The 16,525-nt window shown below is 48.0% G+C and overlaps 1 protein-coding gene across 3 annotated transcripts in view; it reads left to right on the forward strand.

Moving 5' to 3' along the window:
* The window catches only part of TTLL4 (tubulin tyrosine ligase like 4), a 42,242-nt gene that overhangs the window by 13,665 nt on the left and 12,052 nt on the right, over positions 1–16,525 (forward strand). For 2 of the 3 annotated variants that reach the window (XR_009245498.1, XM_004577228.2), the window contains exons 2-5: positions 7,887–7,980; positions 8,333–9,924; positions 11,149–11,258; positions 11,641–11,704. Coding sequence is in view for 1 of the 3 variants with exons in the window: in XM_004577228.2 (XP_004577285.2) it covers positions 8,399–9,924; positions 11,149–11,258; positions 11,641–11,704 (1,700 nt within the window). In the remaining 2 variants the exon portion in view is untranslated. Of the gene's footprint in view, positions 1–7,886; positions 7,981–8,332; positions 9,925–11,147; positions 11,259–11,640; positions 11,705–16,525 lie in introns of those variants that run through there. The other variant, XR_009245499.1, reaches the window with a different exon arrangement.

The following is a 16,525-nucleotide window of genomic DNA, read 5'->3' on the forward strand; positions in this document are numbered from 1 at the left end:
GAGAGGTACGGTGGCTTACCTAAGATAATGCCAGTGAAAGGAGGCCATATGTTTGGAGCTGGGAAGACTTAATTGGTTGAGTGGAAGTGAAGATTGACTGAGTGCCAAGGTGAAGTCGTCGTTGTCCTGTCAGGGTTTGTGTCTCTCAGTGCCTGTCTCCAGGGACCAAGCCCCTTCTGCCTGGATTTTTTTATTTTTTAATTGAAGTCTGTGAAATTGCAGCCTGTTTTCAGTCTTGACTCTGAAAGATGGATTGCGCAGGGAAGGAATGCAATCGATTCTCTCCTGCCCTGGCATGACTCCACTGAAATCTGCCATTCCTGTGGAGTTTCAAGGAGGTTGAAAGACAGCCTGTCCCCTCCTTGAATGACCTTGATCTTCCTATAATGCCCCCTTGTTTCCTTGCCTCCAGCCCTGAAGTTCTTATCTCAACCTCCAGCCCGGTTGACAGCAACTGCCTTCTCAGCTGAGGACAACATAAGGACTTGTGTGTCTCCTTGTTTGCTAGTGCAGAAGAATTATATTTGAGACCTACCTCTTTTTCAAGCCCCTTTTTTTTATTTTTATTTTTTTTTCAAGCCCCTTTATTGTGTGTTAGTGGTCCCCGGAAAAACTACTTTTATTTTAACTTCTTCTGCCAGGCTCAGAATTCTGCTTGGAATTCTCTTTGAGTCAGAGTTCACAAATTCACAGGCAGACCAGAGTGGTGTGTGCTGGATGACTTGACAAGTTAGTATGAAGGGGAGCATATTTATAAAGACCTTTGAGGCCGGTGCCATGGCATATCAGGTTAAGGCTCTACCTGTGGTGCTAGCATACCCTGGGGTTGTTGGTTCAAGTCCCAGCCTGCTCCACTTCTGATCCAGCTCTCTGCTTGGAAAAGCAGCAGAAGATGGCCGAAAGGCCTCAGCACATAATGTGGGAGACCCTGAAAAATCTGGCTTCCTATTTTGGACTGGCCCAGTTCCTGCCATTGTGGACCAAGGGACGGAAGATCTCAGTCTCTGTCCCTTTTGTAACGCTGATTTTTTTTTTTAAAGATTTATTTATTTTTATTGGAAAGTCAAATATATGGAGAGGAGGAGAGACAGAAAGGAAGATCTCCCATGGCTAATTCACTCCCCAAGTGGCCACAACGGCTGGAGCAAAGCCGATCTGAAGCCAGCAGCCTGGAACTTTCTCCAGGTCTCCCATGCAGGTACAGGGTCCCAAGGTGTTTTTTTGTTTGTTTGTTTGTTTGTTTGTTTTGGACAGAGTCTCCACTGCTTTCCCTGGCCACAGGCAGGGAACTGGATGGGAAGCGGGGCTGTCAGGATTAGAACTGGTGCTCATATGGAATCTTGGCACATGCAAAGCGAGGATTTAGCCACTAGGCTATCGCATTGAGCCCTTTTTCTGTTTTTTTTTTAAGATTTATTTATTTTTATTGGAAAGGGAGATTTACAGAGAAGGAGAGACAGAGAAAAACATCCATCTGCTGGTTCACTCCTCAAACGTGTTCACTCCTCTGCAGTGGCCAGAGCTGAGTTGATCCGAAGCTAGGAGCCAAAATCCTCCCCTGAGTCTCCCACATAGTTGTAGGCTTTGAGCCATTCTCTTCTACTTTTCCAGGATACAAGCAGGCAGCTGGATGGGAAGTGGAGCATGTGGGACATTAGCTGGCTTTCATATGGGATTCTGGCACTTGAAAGTGGATTAGCCAGTTGAGCCATTGCACTGGCTCCCTGTAACTGCTTTTCAAATAAAAATAATCTTAAATAAATAATAATAATCTTAAATAATCTTAAATAATCTTATCAAAAAAGTTGAGACCCATGTGATGGTGTTGTAGGTTTATGTCCTGATGTGTGATGATTTTATGAGACTGGACACAGCAGTGAAAGTAGAAGTGAAGATGGGAGGGGCTGGTGAGAGGAGAGATGGCGGCTGAGGTGTTGCAGTCTAGAAGGTATTTATCACTTTATCACATTATCTTCAAGGAACAAAGAGTGGTCACACACTAGTTGCTAAAAAGTTGGGTGGGGGCAGTTTATTATTATTTTATTCTGATGATTTTTACATAGTTGGTTAGGGCGCAAAGGGTCAAGGGCTACAGGAAAATGGGTAAGACCATTATTTTCACGTTCTCTTTTTTTCTTCCTGTATGTGGGGGAAAGGGGGAGAAAAAGGGAGAAGCCCCACCCAGCCTCTCAAACATCCCAGTGTCCCGGATGTCGGGCATGCTCTGAGGGCACTGCTCAAGTGGTTTTAATAGTTCAACAGTTCTGAATTTTTACCAGTCTTGCCATTCTAAGCATGATGAAATTTCTCTGGAATCCACTGGCTGACATAGTCCACCTTAGTCTGGTTTTGACCAGATTTTCACTGCCAACACTTGGCTGGGGTTGTTGATCGATTTCTTCTGTCCTCCATCCTCTGTTACGGTACCAGGTGTCTTCTGCAGGCTCCAGTGTACTGCCATATCCTCCATGTGCATCTGGATAGGCTGTCCACTGCTCCGTCTGAGCCACTAAAGAGGTTCAGCTTTGACACATGCACTCCATGGTCACGGGTTCTTTTCTCTTCATGATTGGGGTTCTGAGTCCAGTAGTTTCAAGGAGTTTCAAGAAGGTTGAAAGACAGCCTGTCCCCTCCTTGAATGACCCTTGATCTTCCTGGCACAGTCCGTCACCCAAATCAGCTTATGCATATGCTGGTGATTTTAAACTGCTGGGTCAGTTCTGTTTCCAGCCCTGTCTTCTACACAAACCAATGGGTGTTGCAGTCCAGCCCAATCCTGTCGACTACACATTTGGCCCTCATGCAAGCCAGTGGGAGCTGTAGCCTAGTCGGAGCAGCCTACAATAACCCCCACCAGGCCTGCTCCTGTGCTTGCCAGTATGTATAGCAGACTCTTCCAGTCTATCAGGTGGGACAGTCTTTTTTTTTTTTTTTTTAGGATTTATTTATTTTTATGGGAAAGGCAGATACACAGAGAAGAGGAGAGACAGAGAACCGTTCAATGGTTCACTCCCCAAGTGGCTGCAACAGCTGGTGCTGGGAGCCAGGAGCGTCTTCCAGGTCTCCCACACGGGTGCAGGGTCCCAAGGCTTTGGGCCATCCTCGACTGCTTTCCCAGGCCACAGCAGGGAGCCAAAAGGGAAGCGGAGCCATTGGGATTAGAACTGGCACCCATATTGGATTCCGGCGCATTCAAGGCAAGGACTTTAACCACTATGCTGTTGCGCAGGGCCGGGGACAGTCTTAATGAACCTTTTCTCCTTTGTTTTTATCAAAGCCTGGCTCCTGTCATTAATAAGTGTTACCAGCAGCTGGGGGATGGCATTAGTCTAGGCTGCTTTTAGTTCAAGACTTCCTCAATGGGGGTCTTCCCTAAGTCTTGTGACCTCAGATCTTGCACATTAAGTGTGACAGAGTCCGCAGTTAAGCCTGCTTTAGATAATAGAGCAAGCAGTAAGTTTGTTGTTTAATGTTCGGTGGTAAAATCCATTTCTTCCAGTGTGTGTGTGTGTGTGTGTGTGTATACACATATATATATACACATACATACATATTTATATGTATATTTTAAGATTTTTTTGTTTTATTGGGAAGGCAGATTTATGGAGAGACAAAGATCTTTTTGTTTGCTGGTTCACTCCTCAAATGGCCACAACAGCTAGAGCTGAACCAATCAAAAGCCTGGAGCCAGGAGCTTCTTTTGGGTCTCCCACCCAGAAGCAGGGTGCCAAGGCTTTAGGCCATCTTGTACTACTTTTCCAGGCTATGAGCAGGGAGCAGGATGGGAAGTGGAGTAACTTGGACACAAACTCTTTTGTGTCCATATGGGATCCCAGTGTATGCAAGGCAAGGATTTAGCCATTTAGCCATTGTGCTAGGTCCTGCCAGTGTAATTTTAAAAAGAGATGTATTTATTTTTTTATTTGAAAGGCAGATTTCACAGAGAGAAGGAAAGATAGAAAGATCTTCCATCCACTGGTTTGCTGATTGATTTACAGATTGCTCCAGTAGCTGGAGCTGATGCATTCCGAAGCCAGGAGCCAGGAGTTTCTTCTGGGCCTTTCTTTTTTTTTTTTTTTTAAAGATTTATTTACTTTATTACAAAGTCAGATATACAGAGAGGAGGAGAGACAGAGAGGCAGATCTTCCGTTTGATGATTCACTCCCCAAGTGAGCCGCAATGGCCGGTGCTGCGCCAATCCGAAGCCGGGAACCAGGAACCTCTTCAGGTCTCCCACACGGGTGCAGGGTCCCAAGTCTTTGGGCCGTCCTCGACTGCTTTCCCAGGCCACAAGCAGGGAGCTGTATGGGAAGTGGAGCTGCCGGGACTAGAACCGGTGCCCATATGGGATCCCGGGCGTTCAAGGCAAGGACTTTAGCCGCTAGGCCATGCCACCGGGCCCCCTCTGGGCCTTTCATGTGGGTGCAGGGCACAAGGACTTTGGGCCATCTTTAACTGCTCCCCAGGCACATTAGCTGGAAGCTGGGTTGACAATGTATTAGCTAGTACTTAAACCAACGCCCATATTGGATGCTGGCACCACAGGTGGAGGCTTTGCTTGCTGCGTCATGATATTAGGCACCTAAATATTAAAAACTTACTACATGCTTGCTAAAATCAGAATGTTCTTTTAGAGCCCACTGATGAGTCTTGCTTTGTTTGGGACCTTGGAGTGCTGCTTTACTTTCTGGCACTGCAAAGTATTCCAGTCCCTGCTCCTACTCTCCCTGCCTCAGCCCTACAATAAGCCGTTTTTCAGAGTGCCCTGGCTCTTTTCATTAGTATTTATTAGTACTTAGAAACCAGGGCCTGGGGCCAATGCGATGGCTCAATTGGCTTCATCCTCTGCCTGCAAGTGCCAACATCCCATGTGAGCACCAGTTTGTGTCCCAGCTGCTCTGCTTCAATCCAGCTCCCTGCTTATGGCCTGGGAAAGCAGTAGTGGATGGCTCAAGTCCTTGGGAACCTGCACCCACGTGGGAGACCAGATGAAACTCCTGCGTTTGGATAAGCTCAGCTCTAGACATTGTAGCCATTTAGGGAGTGAACCAGAAATGGAAGTATTTTCTTTGAAATCTGCCTTTCCAATAAAAATAAATGAATCTTTAAGAGAAAAGGAAAGAAACAAAACTGGGGTCTGGGCACTGGTGAATAAGTTAGTTTTTTTTTTTTTTTAAGCTTTATTTATTTTATTGGAAAGCCAGATATACAGAGAGGAGGAGATGGTTCATTCCCCAGGTGGCCACAATGGCTGGAGCTGAGCCAATCCGAAGCCAGGAACCTGGAACTCTTCCGGGTCTCCCACGTGGGTGCAGGGTCCCAAGGCTTTCGGCTGTCCTCAACTGCTTTCCTAGGCCACAAGCAGGGAGCTGGATGGGAAGTGGGGCCGCTGGGATTAGAACCGGTGACCATATGGGATCCTGGCGCGTGCAAGGTGAGGACTTTAACCACTACGCTATCGTGCCAGGCCCATAAGTTAGTTTTTTTAATATTGTTGCTTTAGGATTGATTTATTTATTTATTTATTTATTTATTTATTTATTTATTTATTAAGATTTATTCATTTTATTACAGCCAGATATACAGAGAGGAGGAGAGACAGAAAGGAAGATCTTCTGTCCGATGATTCACTCCCCAAGTGAGCCGCAACGGGCTGATGCGTGCCGATCCGAAGCCGGGAACCTGGAACCTCTTCCGGGTCTCCCACGCGGGTGCAGGGTCCCAATGCATTGGGCCGTCCTCGACTGCTTTCCCAGGCCACAGGCAGGGAGCTGGATGGGAAGTGGAGCTGCCGGGATTAGAACCGGCGCCCATATGGGCTCCTGGGGCTTTCAAGGTGAGGACTTTAGCCGCTAGGCCACGCCGCTGGGCCCATGGATTGATTTATTTTTATTGGAAAGGCAGATTTACAGAGAGGAGACAGAAAGGTCTTCCATCTGCTGGTTCACTCCCCAAGTGACCACAATGGCCAGAGCTGAGCTGAGCTGAGCTGATCTGAAGCCAGGAGCCAGGAGCTTCTTCCAGGTCTCCTACGGCTCTGGGCCATCCTCGACTACTTTCCAGGCCACAAGCAGGAAGCTGGATGGGAAGTGGAACAGCTGGGACATGAACTGGTGCCTATATGGGATTCTTGTGCATGTAAGGTGAGGATTTAACCACTGAGCTATTGCACCGAGCCCTGAATAATTTACTTTTTAAGTCTTTAGCCAGCATTTTCAGAGATGCCAAAACTGGAGCTGATCTTGGGACACAGAGGGTTAAGCCGTTAAGCCGCTGTCTGTGTCATGAACATGTAGTATCAGAACTTACTGTGAGTCATGCTGCTGTTTCCAATCCAGCTTCTTTTTAGTGTACCTGGGGGAGTAGTGGAGCTGGCCTGTGTACTTGGGTTTCTGCCACTGCACATGAGAGACCTGGATGAAAGTTTTAGCCTTGGCTTCAGCCCACTCCAGATGTGGCTTTTGTGGGTCATTTGTGTTGTGAGCCAGTGTGTTGAGAATTGCTCTGTGTCCCCTGTCTCCCATTCCTTTTTTTCAAATAGGTTATTAGAAGCAGGTGAATAGAAAGAGGTTTGTTCCCACAAACTTTCTCCAGGTAGATCTCAGTCCTTTAGTTGCTCATCAGTACCAAGCCTCACCTGCCCCTAAAATTCTAATTATCATTCTTGTGATAATCTCCCCAAGGCTTCCAAATAATAAGACAGGTCTTTTGTAACGGAACATTGCTTGTCATAGCTGGTATATCGTGGTAATTATTGCCTGCTCCTTGCATATTTCCCTTCCATGGCAGTTATGAAAAGGCTAAGAGGAGAAGACCAGATTGTCTGGTACCAGGAGGAGTGCTAGAGGTGTAGCTACCGGTTTGGGAAGGTTTGCTGTCAGCCTGGCCCTGTGCTTTGATGGGCTTCACTTGAATTTTCTGATTCGATTTCACTACTACTGAAGGAGGGTCATGGAATCTCCCTTGTCTCTCCCCACATATTTCAGTGGTGTGATTTGAGCCCTGAGTATGACTCATCTGTAAACGGGGCTGGGCTGGGCTTGGCATGAGTCACGAGGAGGTGGCCACTGCCGCCACAGCAGGGCTGTAGGGATGGGTGCGCCCTGAGACTGGGAGGCCTCACACCAGCCAAGCATGTTTTTGTGTTAAAGACCAAATGATGCCATGAAGTCAACTATAAAATGCCCCCTTCCTTCTCCCAATCCTTGTCCAGTCTTTCACCCCATCCCTCTGCCAGGATAACAGCACAGCAGGTGAGTGTGTGTGCTTCTGAAACTCAGTTTTTGCACGGATGTGCTTGGGTGTCCTGAGAACTGTTGGAGATTGGTCCTACAAGGACTCTGCTTTCAGCTAGCATCCGCTTGCTTTTCAGCTGAGCCGTTTCCTGGTCGCAGATGGAAGAACTGAGCCACTGAAACAGGCTTCTTGTCTTTCTTTCTTTTTTTTTTGAACAAAGATTTATTTATCTGAAAGACAGTGACTGGAAGAGAGAAGGAGAAGGAGATAACCAGCAGTCTTCTCTCCACTGCTTAACTCTCCACAAGGCCTGGAGCTGCTTTGGCTGAAACCAGGAACCAGGACCTCCTTCTCTGTCCTCCCACATAGGCAACACATCCACTGCTTTCCCAGGCCCGTTACCAGGGAGCTGGATGGGAAGCGACGCTCTGACACTCTGAGATGGAATGGGTGCTGCAGTTGCAGGTGGCGGCTGAACCCACTGCGCTGTAGTGCCAGCCAGGCTTGTCTTGTCAATCTGAACTCTGCAGGCTGTGGCTTCCTGTTGGACTTTGTAGGACCTCCTCTTCCCTGGGATCCAGTATAAGTACAAGAAACACGTTAGGTTTGATTCTGTAAATGTCAGGCCATTGAAAATCTTGTTTTCCAGGGAAGGTCAGCTTATTGGCTCCTAAAGTAAGTTCCTGCAGGCTGCCAAGTGGAGGATCAGCTGGTGGTGGATCCTTGGACCTTAGTCAGAGAGAGTAAGTACAAATGGCTCTTTCTGGTTTATTGAGGTGTGTATCTGTGACTAAGAAATGTGTGTAAATGGAACATAAGTGGTGTAACTTATGGGCAATTCTTTGCAATTAACATAATCACCAATGAGTTTAGCTTTGTTTCAGTTAGATTTAAAACACACACACACACACACACAAACATCCCCACCCACCCCCTCCCTCCCTCCCTTCTTTCCTTCCTGGAGATCACGTTCTCTCCTCTGGCCTCAGATGGTGACAAGCCTGACTGGCCATAGCAGCACAGAAGTGGCTCTCTGTTGCTAACTTGAGGGCCACTGAAGGTGGACTCACTCCAGTAATTTCTGTTACCCCGCAGGCTGACGGACTTCAAAGATGCAGCTGGTACTACTTGAGGGGTGTGACGTCTTCTCTGAGCCAGGCCATGAGGCCATGTGGCCATGACGTGGGCCTCTCGTGGCCTCAGCATGAACAGGGCACTACAGTGTCATCCTCTGTCAGGGAGCCAGCTGCCAGCAGCCTGGGCCCGCAGCACTGCAGCCTGCCCCGCCGCTTCTTGAAGAACCTCTCTGAGGGCAGGGTCCAGCCCCGGGCCCATCAGCAGGTGAAGCCAGTCTGGAAACTGGAGAGCCCCGTGGGCACGGTGCCTACAAGCCTAGCCCCAGATCCACTGGAGCTCCAAGGCCAGCCTGCATATTTCTTTTGCCCCAGTTCTTTATGTAGCTCTGGAACCATAGCCGTCCTCGCTGGCGGCACCAGCGGCGCCTATTGTCTGCACTCTCTCCCGTACCTGTTCAGCAGTCCCCTGCTGTGCCGCCGCTCAGCCACCTGGCACAAAGCAACCCAGCCGCCAGAGTCTTTGTGCTTGCATTCCAACTCGTCAGAAAAACCACCTTTTCCTGCTCCTCGAAAGAGCCTCCCTGTCAGTTTCACTGCCAGTAAAGCCACCTCTTCCGTGGCCTTTCCAATGGCTCAGCCGGTGGCATCCCCGTCTGCAGAATTGTACCTTTCGGCGGCGGCAGCTAAGGAAACCCCTGCGAGGAAGAGCCTTGCCTGTGCCTTCTCAGGGAAGATCCCCGCCACGTTCTCCTCCTCCTTCAAGCCTACGCTGAACAATAACTCCTTCATGCGGCCAAACAGCACTAGAGTGCCTTTAGCACAGGCCACCGAAGGCCTGCAGCCTGTGTCCTCCCCGAAGACCCAGGCTGTCTCCTGGCATCACCTGGGGGGCACTGGAGACTGTGCACCCCGCCCTCTTGACTGTAAGGTACCCAGGGGCTTTGGAGCCGTCTTAGATGACACCCCTGCCCGCGTCGCCCCATCTACTCCACAGTCCCTCCAAACATCCGCCACCAGTGTTGCCTGTTGCCAGAATAACCGGTGTGGCTTAGCCCCTAGGGCAGAGCCGCCTCGCTGTGCCCTGGAGGACAACTCTGACTCCCAGGCGCGTTCTAAAGAGGTTCAGCTCACGGAGGCTGTGAGGAGGTTGACTGCCAAAAGCTGCGAGAGGATGCGGAGGCAAGGCAGCCCACTGGAACAGTCATGTTTTATGAATTCCCACTGCCAGTGGAGTCTTCTCAGCAGGGGCAGGCGGTGGGAACCTCCTCCCACGACAGACCAACAGCTTGCCCAAGAGGATGCCACGCCAGACAGCAGGGTCTCCCCTGGCGCCTCAGACACCTTGGGCTTGGACAGTACCGTGTTCTGCACCAAACGCATCAGCATTCACCTCCTCGCCTCGCACACGAACAGCCTCAGGCGCAGCACCACCAGCAGATCTGACAGCCTCTCACCAGCTGAGGAGGACAAAGCGCTGCCTCCTCCTCTGCCCCCTGAGGCCCTCAGCATGGCTGGTATGACCTCCTGCCTCTCTTCCATCCATCTGGACCAGCCTGAGAAGGAAGGTCCTGAGGAAGTCACAGAGCTGGATTTACCCACCAGGGATACTGGGTAAGCTAGAGGATGTTTAGGTTCATTTAGAACACTGGGATGCAGGCCTTATAATTTGGTGATGCTGACCCTGTACCTCTGAGGGTTGGCTTTATTTATTTATTTAGTTAGTTTTGGTTGGCCTAGAGTTTGGAACTCTCACATTAGGATAGGGGTTAGGAAACTAGCTTATAGGCCAAATCCTGCTTGTAGCCTGCTTTTGTAAATAAAGTTTTATTGAAAAGCAGCTTTGCCAATGAGCTGTTGGTCCTGGCTGCTTTGTGATAGCTCATGGTGGAGTGAAGGAATTGTGGCAGACTGGATAGCTTGCAAAACTGACAGTACTTAGTCCTTCTGAGAAAGAATTTTCCAGCCCTGTCTTAAGTTATAGCTGGAGAAGAAACTGAACATCAGGTGTTATTGCCTACAACTTTCCTACTGATTTCAAAACCAAATCACATTCCTGAGCGTTCCTGGCATGATGGCTGTTTAGAATTAGCACATGTTTGTAGCTGGTTTCTTCTTTTGTGCCTGGTTATTTTTTCTGGGGACCTAGTCCATCAAGTCCCCATTCCGAGTACAGCTGTAGGACATTCGCAGTCACTTGCCCAGTACTCCCTGATGGCTGTTTGCATGCAAGATTCTTTTTTTTTTTAATAAAAGATATATTTATTTTTATTACAAAGTCAGATATACAGAGAGGAGAGGCAGGAAGATCTTCCGTCCAATGATTCACCCCCCAGGTGAGCGCAATGGCCAGTGCTGCGCCGATCCCGATGCTGGGAACCTGGAACCTCCTCCAGGGTCTTCCTCGTGGGTGCAGGGTCCCAAAGCCTCGGGCCATCCTCGAAGCTTCCCCAGGCCACAAGCAGGGAGCTGGATGGGAAATGGAGCTGCCGGGATTAGAACCGGCACTCATATGGGATCCCGGGGCATTCAAGGCGAGAACTTTAGCCGCTAGGCCACGCTGCCAGGCCCTGCATGCAAGATTCTGTACTTTGGGACTACGAAGGAACTTTTGAGATAACTTAATACATCTGTGTGGAGTGAAGGTATATGGTTGATGTCTAGACTCATGGTTAGACCTACCTTGAGGGCAGGAGAAGTGGATTGGGAGGTTTAGACAAGGGAATAGCAGATAGGTGACAGGGAACAGACACATAGTGGGGAATGATGGAGGAACGAGTAGCTGTCACCTCTTATTAGATTGTCTGGGGCCGGGGGCCTGTAATTTCTTTCTTTTAGTTCAGCTAGTGACCTCCAGTCAGAACAAGCTGAGGCTGAAGACATAGAAGAAGAACTAGTGGATCGTTTGGAAGATTGCTGCAGCCACGATGAGAATGAAGAAGAGGAGGGTGAGTAGGACACCTTTTGCCTCCTGCCAGGTCTTGGTCCTGACCAGCTGGAGAAGTGGTTAACAGTTTTATAGCAGGTGCTAAGCTCACATTGGCATCTGCATCCGTCTTGTGCTTTGGGGGCTTCAGGGCGGTGGGGAATGGCTTCTAGGGGGTTTATGTCTCTAGTCTTCCTGCCCCACTGGTCTTGGCTCCTCTCTGCCGCTGGTGAGCTCCAGGGAGGCTGCATGAGGCCTCGTGTAGGCTGCTGTGGCAGGGTGGGGCTCATAGCTGCTCGAGAAGGCCTGAGCCCAGCAGGCCTCTGCCCAAAAGGGCTGCCCAAGCTCGGTGAGCGTGGGGCAGCCTCTTCCAGTTCCGACGTCTCTGCTCTTCCTCCCCCCAGGAGAGTCAGAGTGTTCCTCAGTAAGTGCTATCTCCCCTGGCGAGTCCGTGGCAGTGATCTCTCGGTGAGTGTTGGCTGCTTTGGTCACTGGCAGATGCTCATTTTCTGTCTCTTCCAAGATTAGAAAGAGATGAACCACTCCAGTTGTTAATTCCCTCCCCCCTCCCAGAACTCTAACTCACTTTTTTTGAGGGGGGCAATTGTTGATCAGTTTAGGTTTTGAACAGGGTGTATTGGGGAACCAGAAGCCTATCTTATGAGTTCAGTTTGGTCTATAGGCTCTAAGAAACTATTCAAATAAAAGGCAAAGAAGTTCAAGGAGTGTTTAGAAAATTAATAACTGATTAATGGAGAAACCTATATTTGAGGTAAATTCTTTAGGCCACCTGTGTAACAGTAATTGTAGACTTTTTACTGTGAAATTTGTCCCAGTATCAGAAACAATTCTGGGCCCGGCACAGTGGTCTAGTGGCTAAAGTCCTCGCCTTGAACGCGCTGGGTCCCATATGGGCACTGGTTCTAATCCCGGCAGCCCCGCTTCCCATTCAGCTCCCTGCTTGTGGCCTGGGAAAGCAGTAGAGGACAGTCCAAAGCCTTGGGACCCTGCACCCTTATGAGAGACCCAGAAGAATCTCTGGGCTCCTGGCTTCGGATTGGCTCAGCTCCAGCCATTGCAGTCACTTGGGGAATGAATCATTATACGAAGATCTTCCTCTCTGTCTCTCCTCTCTGTATATCTGCCTTTCCAATAAAAATAAATAAATCTTTAAAAAAAAATAGGAAACAGTTCTGAGATGTACCATCAGTGAGTTTTTTGTGGGTTTTTTTTTTTTTTTTTCCTTTTTTGGAAGGTATGTTTTCGTTGGAAAGACAGATTTACAGAGAGAAGAAAAGACAGAGAAAGATCTTTTGTCTGCTGGTTCACACTCCAAGTGGCTGCAACAGCTGGAAGTGAGCTGATCTGAAGCCAGAAACCAGGAGCCTCTTCTGGATCTCCCACATGGATACAGGGTCCCAAGGATTTGGGCTGTCCTCCACTGCTTTCCCAGGCCACAAGCAGGGGAGCTGGATGGGAAGTGGGGCAGCCAGGTCACGAACTGGTGCCCATATGGGATCCCAGTGCATGCAAGGTGAGGATTTAGCCACTATGCTACTGTGTTGGACCCTAGTGGGAGCTTTTAAAGATATTCTTTTGCTCCCTTCTGAGATTTACTTCCCATTGGGAAATGAGACTGATGATAATCTTAGTGATAAGAAGTTAAACTTAAAATGCCCTGGCTTTCATCTAGGTTACTCCATTAACTGCCTTGGTGAAGTCTGAGTGATGTTCTTCTTTAACTAGGGAACCAATAAAGTCAGTCTTTGAACAGGCAGATAATATAATGATAGGGAGCTATCTGATTGAAGGAGGAATATGTGGAGAAGTATGGGGTGCAGGACTCAAAAATTATCATGTTATCCTATCGTGTTAGATTTTTAGAACTTGCAAATGGATTGTTAGAACTACCTTTAACATTCTTCCACATCATTAATCTTGAGAATTAAAGAGTCTGTGACAGGAATGAACACTAGGCTTTCCTTTTAAAACCTAGTTGCTATTGAAAATTTTAAAGAAGCAAAATTAAGGTGTAGAAAATTGGAGTTTTGCTCTTAATGTAAATTTCTGGTCCAGATTTTAACTAGAATGCAGCTGCTATGGCTCAGGACTTGCCCAGCATCAGGAGCCCCCAGACTCTCATTACTTGTGCTTGCATCAGCCAAGAGAGAAAGGAAGGCCTTGGGTAGCAGGGGCAAGGCATGTCCCCATGAATATGATGCTGTGGCAGCATCTGTGTCACTCGCAGAGTCCTTATCCCACACAGGGGACACAGAGCCATTTGGAAAGTGGGAAAGGCTGAGTTAAGACTTGCCATGTCAGAATTACAGAATTAGTATGTGAAAGTCTCATCACAAGCATCCTGAGTCCTGTGCATAAATTGTCACTTTGTGCTCCCCCTGCAACCCACCTCGTTGCCCTGCACCCCGCCTCACTGCCCTGCACCCTACCTCACTGCCCCTCTTCTTCGCAACAGCTGTGCTCTTTGTGGTCTTGCAGATTGGTTCCCCTTTCCTGAACAAAAGGTCTTCTTTACACTTAAGGGTCTCCTCTTCTTCTTTTTTTTTTTTTTTAAGATTTATTTATTTTTTTTACAAAGTCAGATATACAGAGAGGAGGAGAGACAGAGAGGAAGATCTTCTGTCCGATGATTCACTCCCCAAGTGTCCGCAACAACTGGTACTGTGCCGATCCCAAAGCCAGGAGCCAGGGGCTTTTTCTGGGTCTCATACAGGTGCAGGGTCCCAAGGCTTTGGGCCATCCTCAGCTGCTTTCCCAGGCCACAGGCAGGGAGCTAGATGGGAAGTGGAGCTGCTGAGATTAGAACAGGCACGTTTAAGGTGAGGACTTTAGCTGCTAGGCCACCGTGCTGGGCCCCAAGGGTCTTCTTTACACTGTGTTTATCTTGAGGTCCACTTCAGATCAACTATACCACTCTTTTACCAGCCTTCCTGTTACTTGGAATTCTTTTTTTTTTTTTTTTTTAAAGATTTATTTATTTTATTACAAAGTCAGATATACACAGAGGAGGAGAGACAGAGAGGAAGATCTTCCATCCGATGATTCACTCCCCAAGTGAGCCGCAACGGGCCGGTGTGCGCGGATCCGAAGCCGGGAACCAGGAACCTCTTCCGGGACTCCCACGCGGGTGCAGTGTCCCAAAGCATTGGGCCATCCTCAACTGCTTTCCCAGGCCACAAGCAGGGAGCTGGATGGGAAGTGGAGCTGCCGGGATTAGAACCGGCGCCCATATGGGATCCCGGGGTGTTCAAGGCGAGGACTTTAGCCGCTAGGCCACGCCGCCGGGCCCACTTGGAATTCTCTAGAAGTGTTTAATCATCTACTCTCTAATTCCTGCAAGTTGTGCACACCTGCATATCTGGATAAGTCTTTAATCATGGTTTTCAAGAGATTGATGAATTCCAAATCGCATTATGTATGTTTTTAAAGATTTATTTACTTTTATTAGAAAGGCAGTTTTACAGAGAGAAGGAGAGACAGAAGATCTTCCATCCAGTGGTTCACTCCTTAAGTGGCTGCAATAGCTGGAGCTGAGCTGATTGATTCAAAGCCAGGAGCCAGGAGCTTCCGCCTGGTCTCCCACACAGGTGCAGGGTCCAAAGGCTTTTAGGTCATCCTCTACTGCTTTCCCAGGCTACAGGTGGGAGCTGGATAGGAAGTGGAACATCCAGAACACAAACTGGCATTTTTGTGCCATCCTGGCACATGAAAGGCAAGGATTTAGCCACTGGACCACCACGCTGGGCCCATCACGTTACATTTTTGAGAATGACTACTTCAGTTCCTTTTCCCCAGCAATAGTTTCATTGCATTTCCTGCTGCTTTGTCTGTATTCCAAGAAACTTTTCATTGTAAAGATAGGAGTCCTCAAGTCCAGTGTGCAAATTGGGGATCAGAGAAGTGTTCTTAGGTGAGCGTATAAATCAGTGCTAGGTTAGACTCCTTAGCTCTGAGTATAAGGTCAGTGTTGTCAGAGCAGCTAGCAAGGTTTTTCTTTGATGTGTTTGTTAATCAAGCTTTTGATTGTGAGATAAGTGTAGATTTGCAGCAGTTTTGAGAAATAGTACAGAGATCACCTGAACTATGTGCCCAGTTGACCTCAAAGATAATGTCTTACAGTAGCACAGTGTCACACAGTCTGAGCTGGGTCGCAGCCTCTGTGGTGTCCAGGTACAGAACATTCCTGGTGCCGCATGCTCCTTCCTGTTGTCCTCGCAGCCACCCCTGCCGCCTGCCCTCTGCACCTCCTTCCTTGACCCCCAGCACCAAAGGTTTGTTATCCATTCACATAATTTTTGTCTTCTCAAAAAAAAAAATCTCCTCTACAGATGGAATGATACAATATGAAACCTTTTGTGGTTGACTTTTTTCCCCTCACTCGGCATATTCTCTAGAGATCGACCCAGGTGCCCTTGTGTATCAGTTTGCTCCTTCTTTTGCTGGGATGAATGCCCTCCTGTTTGTTCAGCCACTCATCTGTTGGAGGATGTTTGGATGGCTTCCCACTTCAGCTATTGTAGGAGCAAAGCAGCTGCAGGTGGTGATCACATACATGATTTTGTGGCTGTGAGCCATAGTCTTCTCTCAAATAGATGCCCACGAGTAGAATTTCTGGTTACATAGTAGTTACATGTTTGGTTGTTTTAAGAAACTGACAAAACTTTTCCAAAGTGTCTATACTGTTTTTTATTCCTGTCTTTGTTTTTCGTTTGTTGATCTGAAGAGCAGAGGAAGACAGAGTTAGATCTTCTCTCCACTGGTTCACTTGCTCAGATACTTACAATAGCCAGGACTGGGCCCATAGCTCCATCTTCATGTCCCATGTGGATGGAGCCATCACTTGCTGCTGCCCAAGACATACATCAGTAGGAAACTGGTTTGGAAGCAGAGGAGGGACTCAAACCCAGGCACTCCAATGTGTGCTTAAAATCTTACTTTGATTTTCAGCAATCTTAATTTCTCCTTTTAGGAAATAAAAGAAGATTCTTATATTTAAAAGTATTACAGAGAGGAACAACGAAAGAGAGGTGTTCTATCCACTGATTTACTCTCCAAATGGGTCCAACTGGCTGAAGCCAGAAGCCTGGAATTCCATTTGTGTTTCCCATGCGATTGGAGGAATGTGCTAGACACATTAGTATGGAGCTAGATCAGAAGTAGATCAGTCAGGATTTTTTTTTTTAATCTTTTAAGATTTATTTATTTTTATTTGAAAGGTAGAGTTAAAAAGAGAGAGCTCAAGCTTCCATCTGCTGTTTCACTCCCTAA

This window comes from Ochotona princeps, chromosome 5 (genome assembly GCF_030435755.1).
Source record: "Ochotona princeps isolate mOchPri1 chromosome 5, mOchPri1.hap1, whole genome shotgun sequence".
Taxonomy (NCBI): Eukaryota; Metazoa; Chordata; class Mammalia; order Lagomorpha; family Ochotonidae; genus Ochotona; species Ochotona princeps.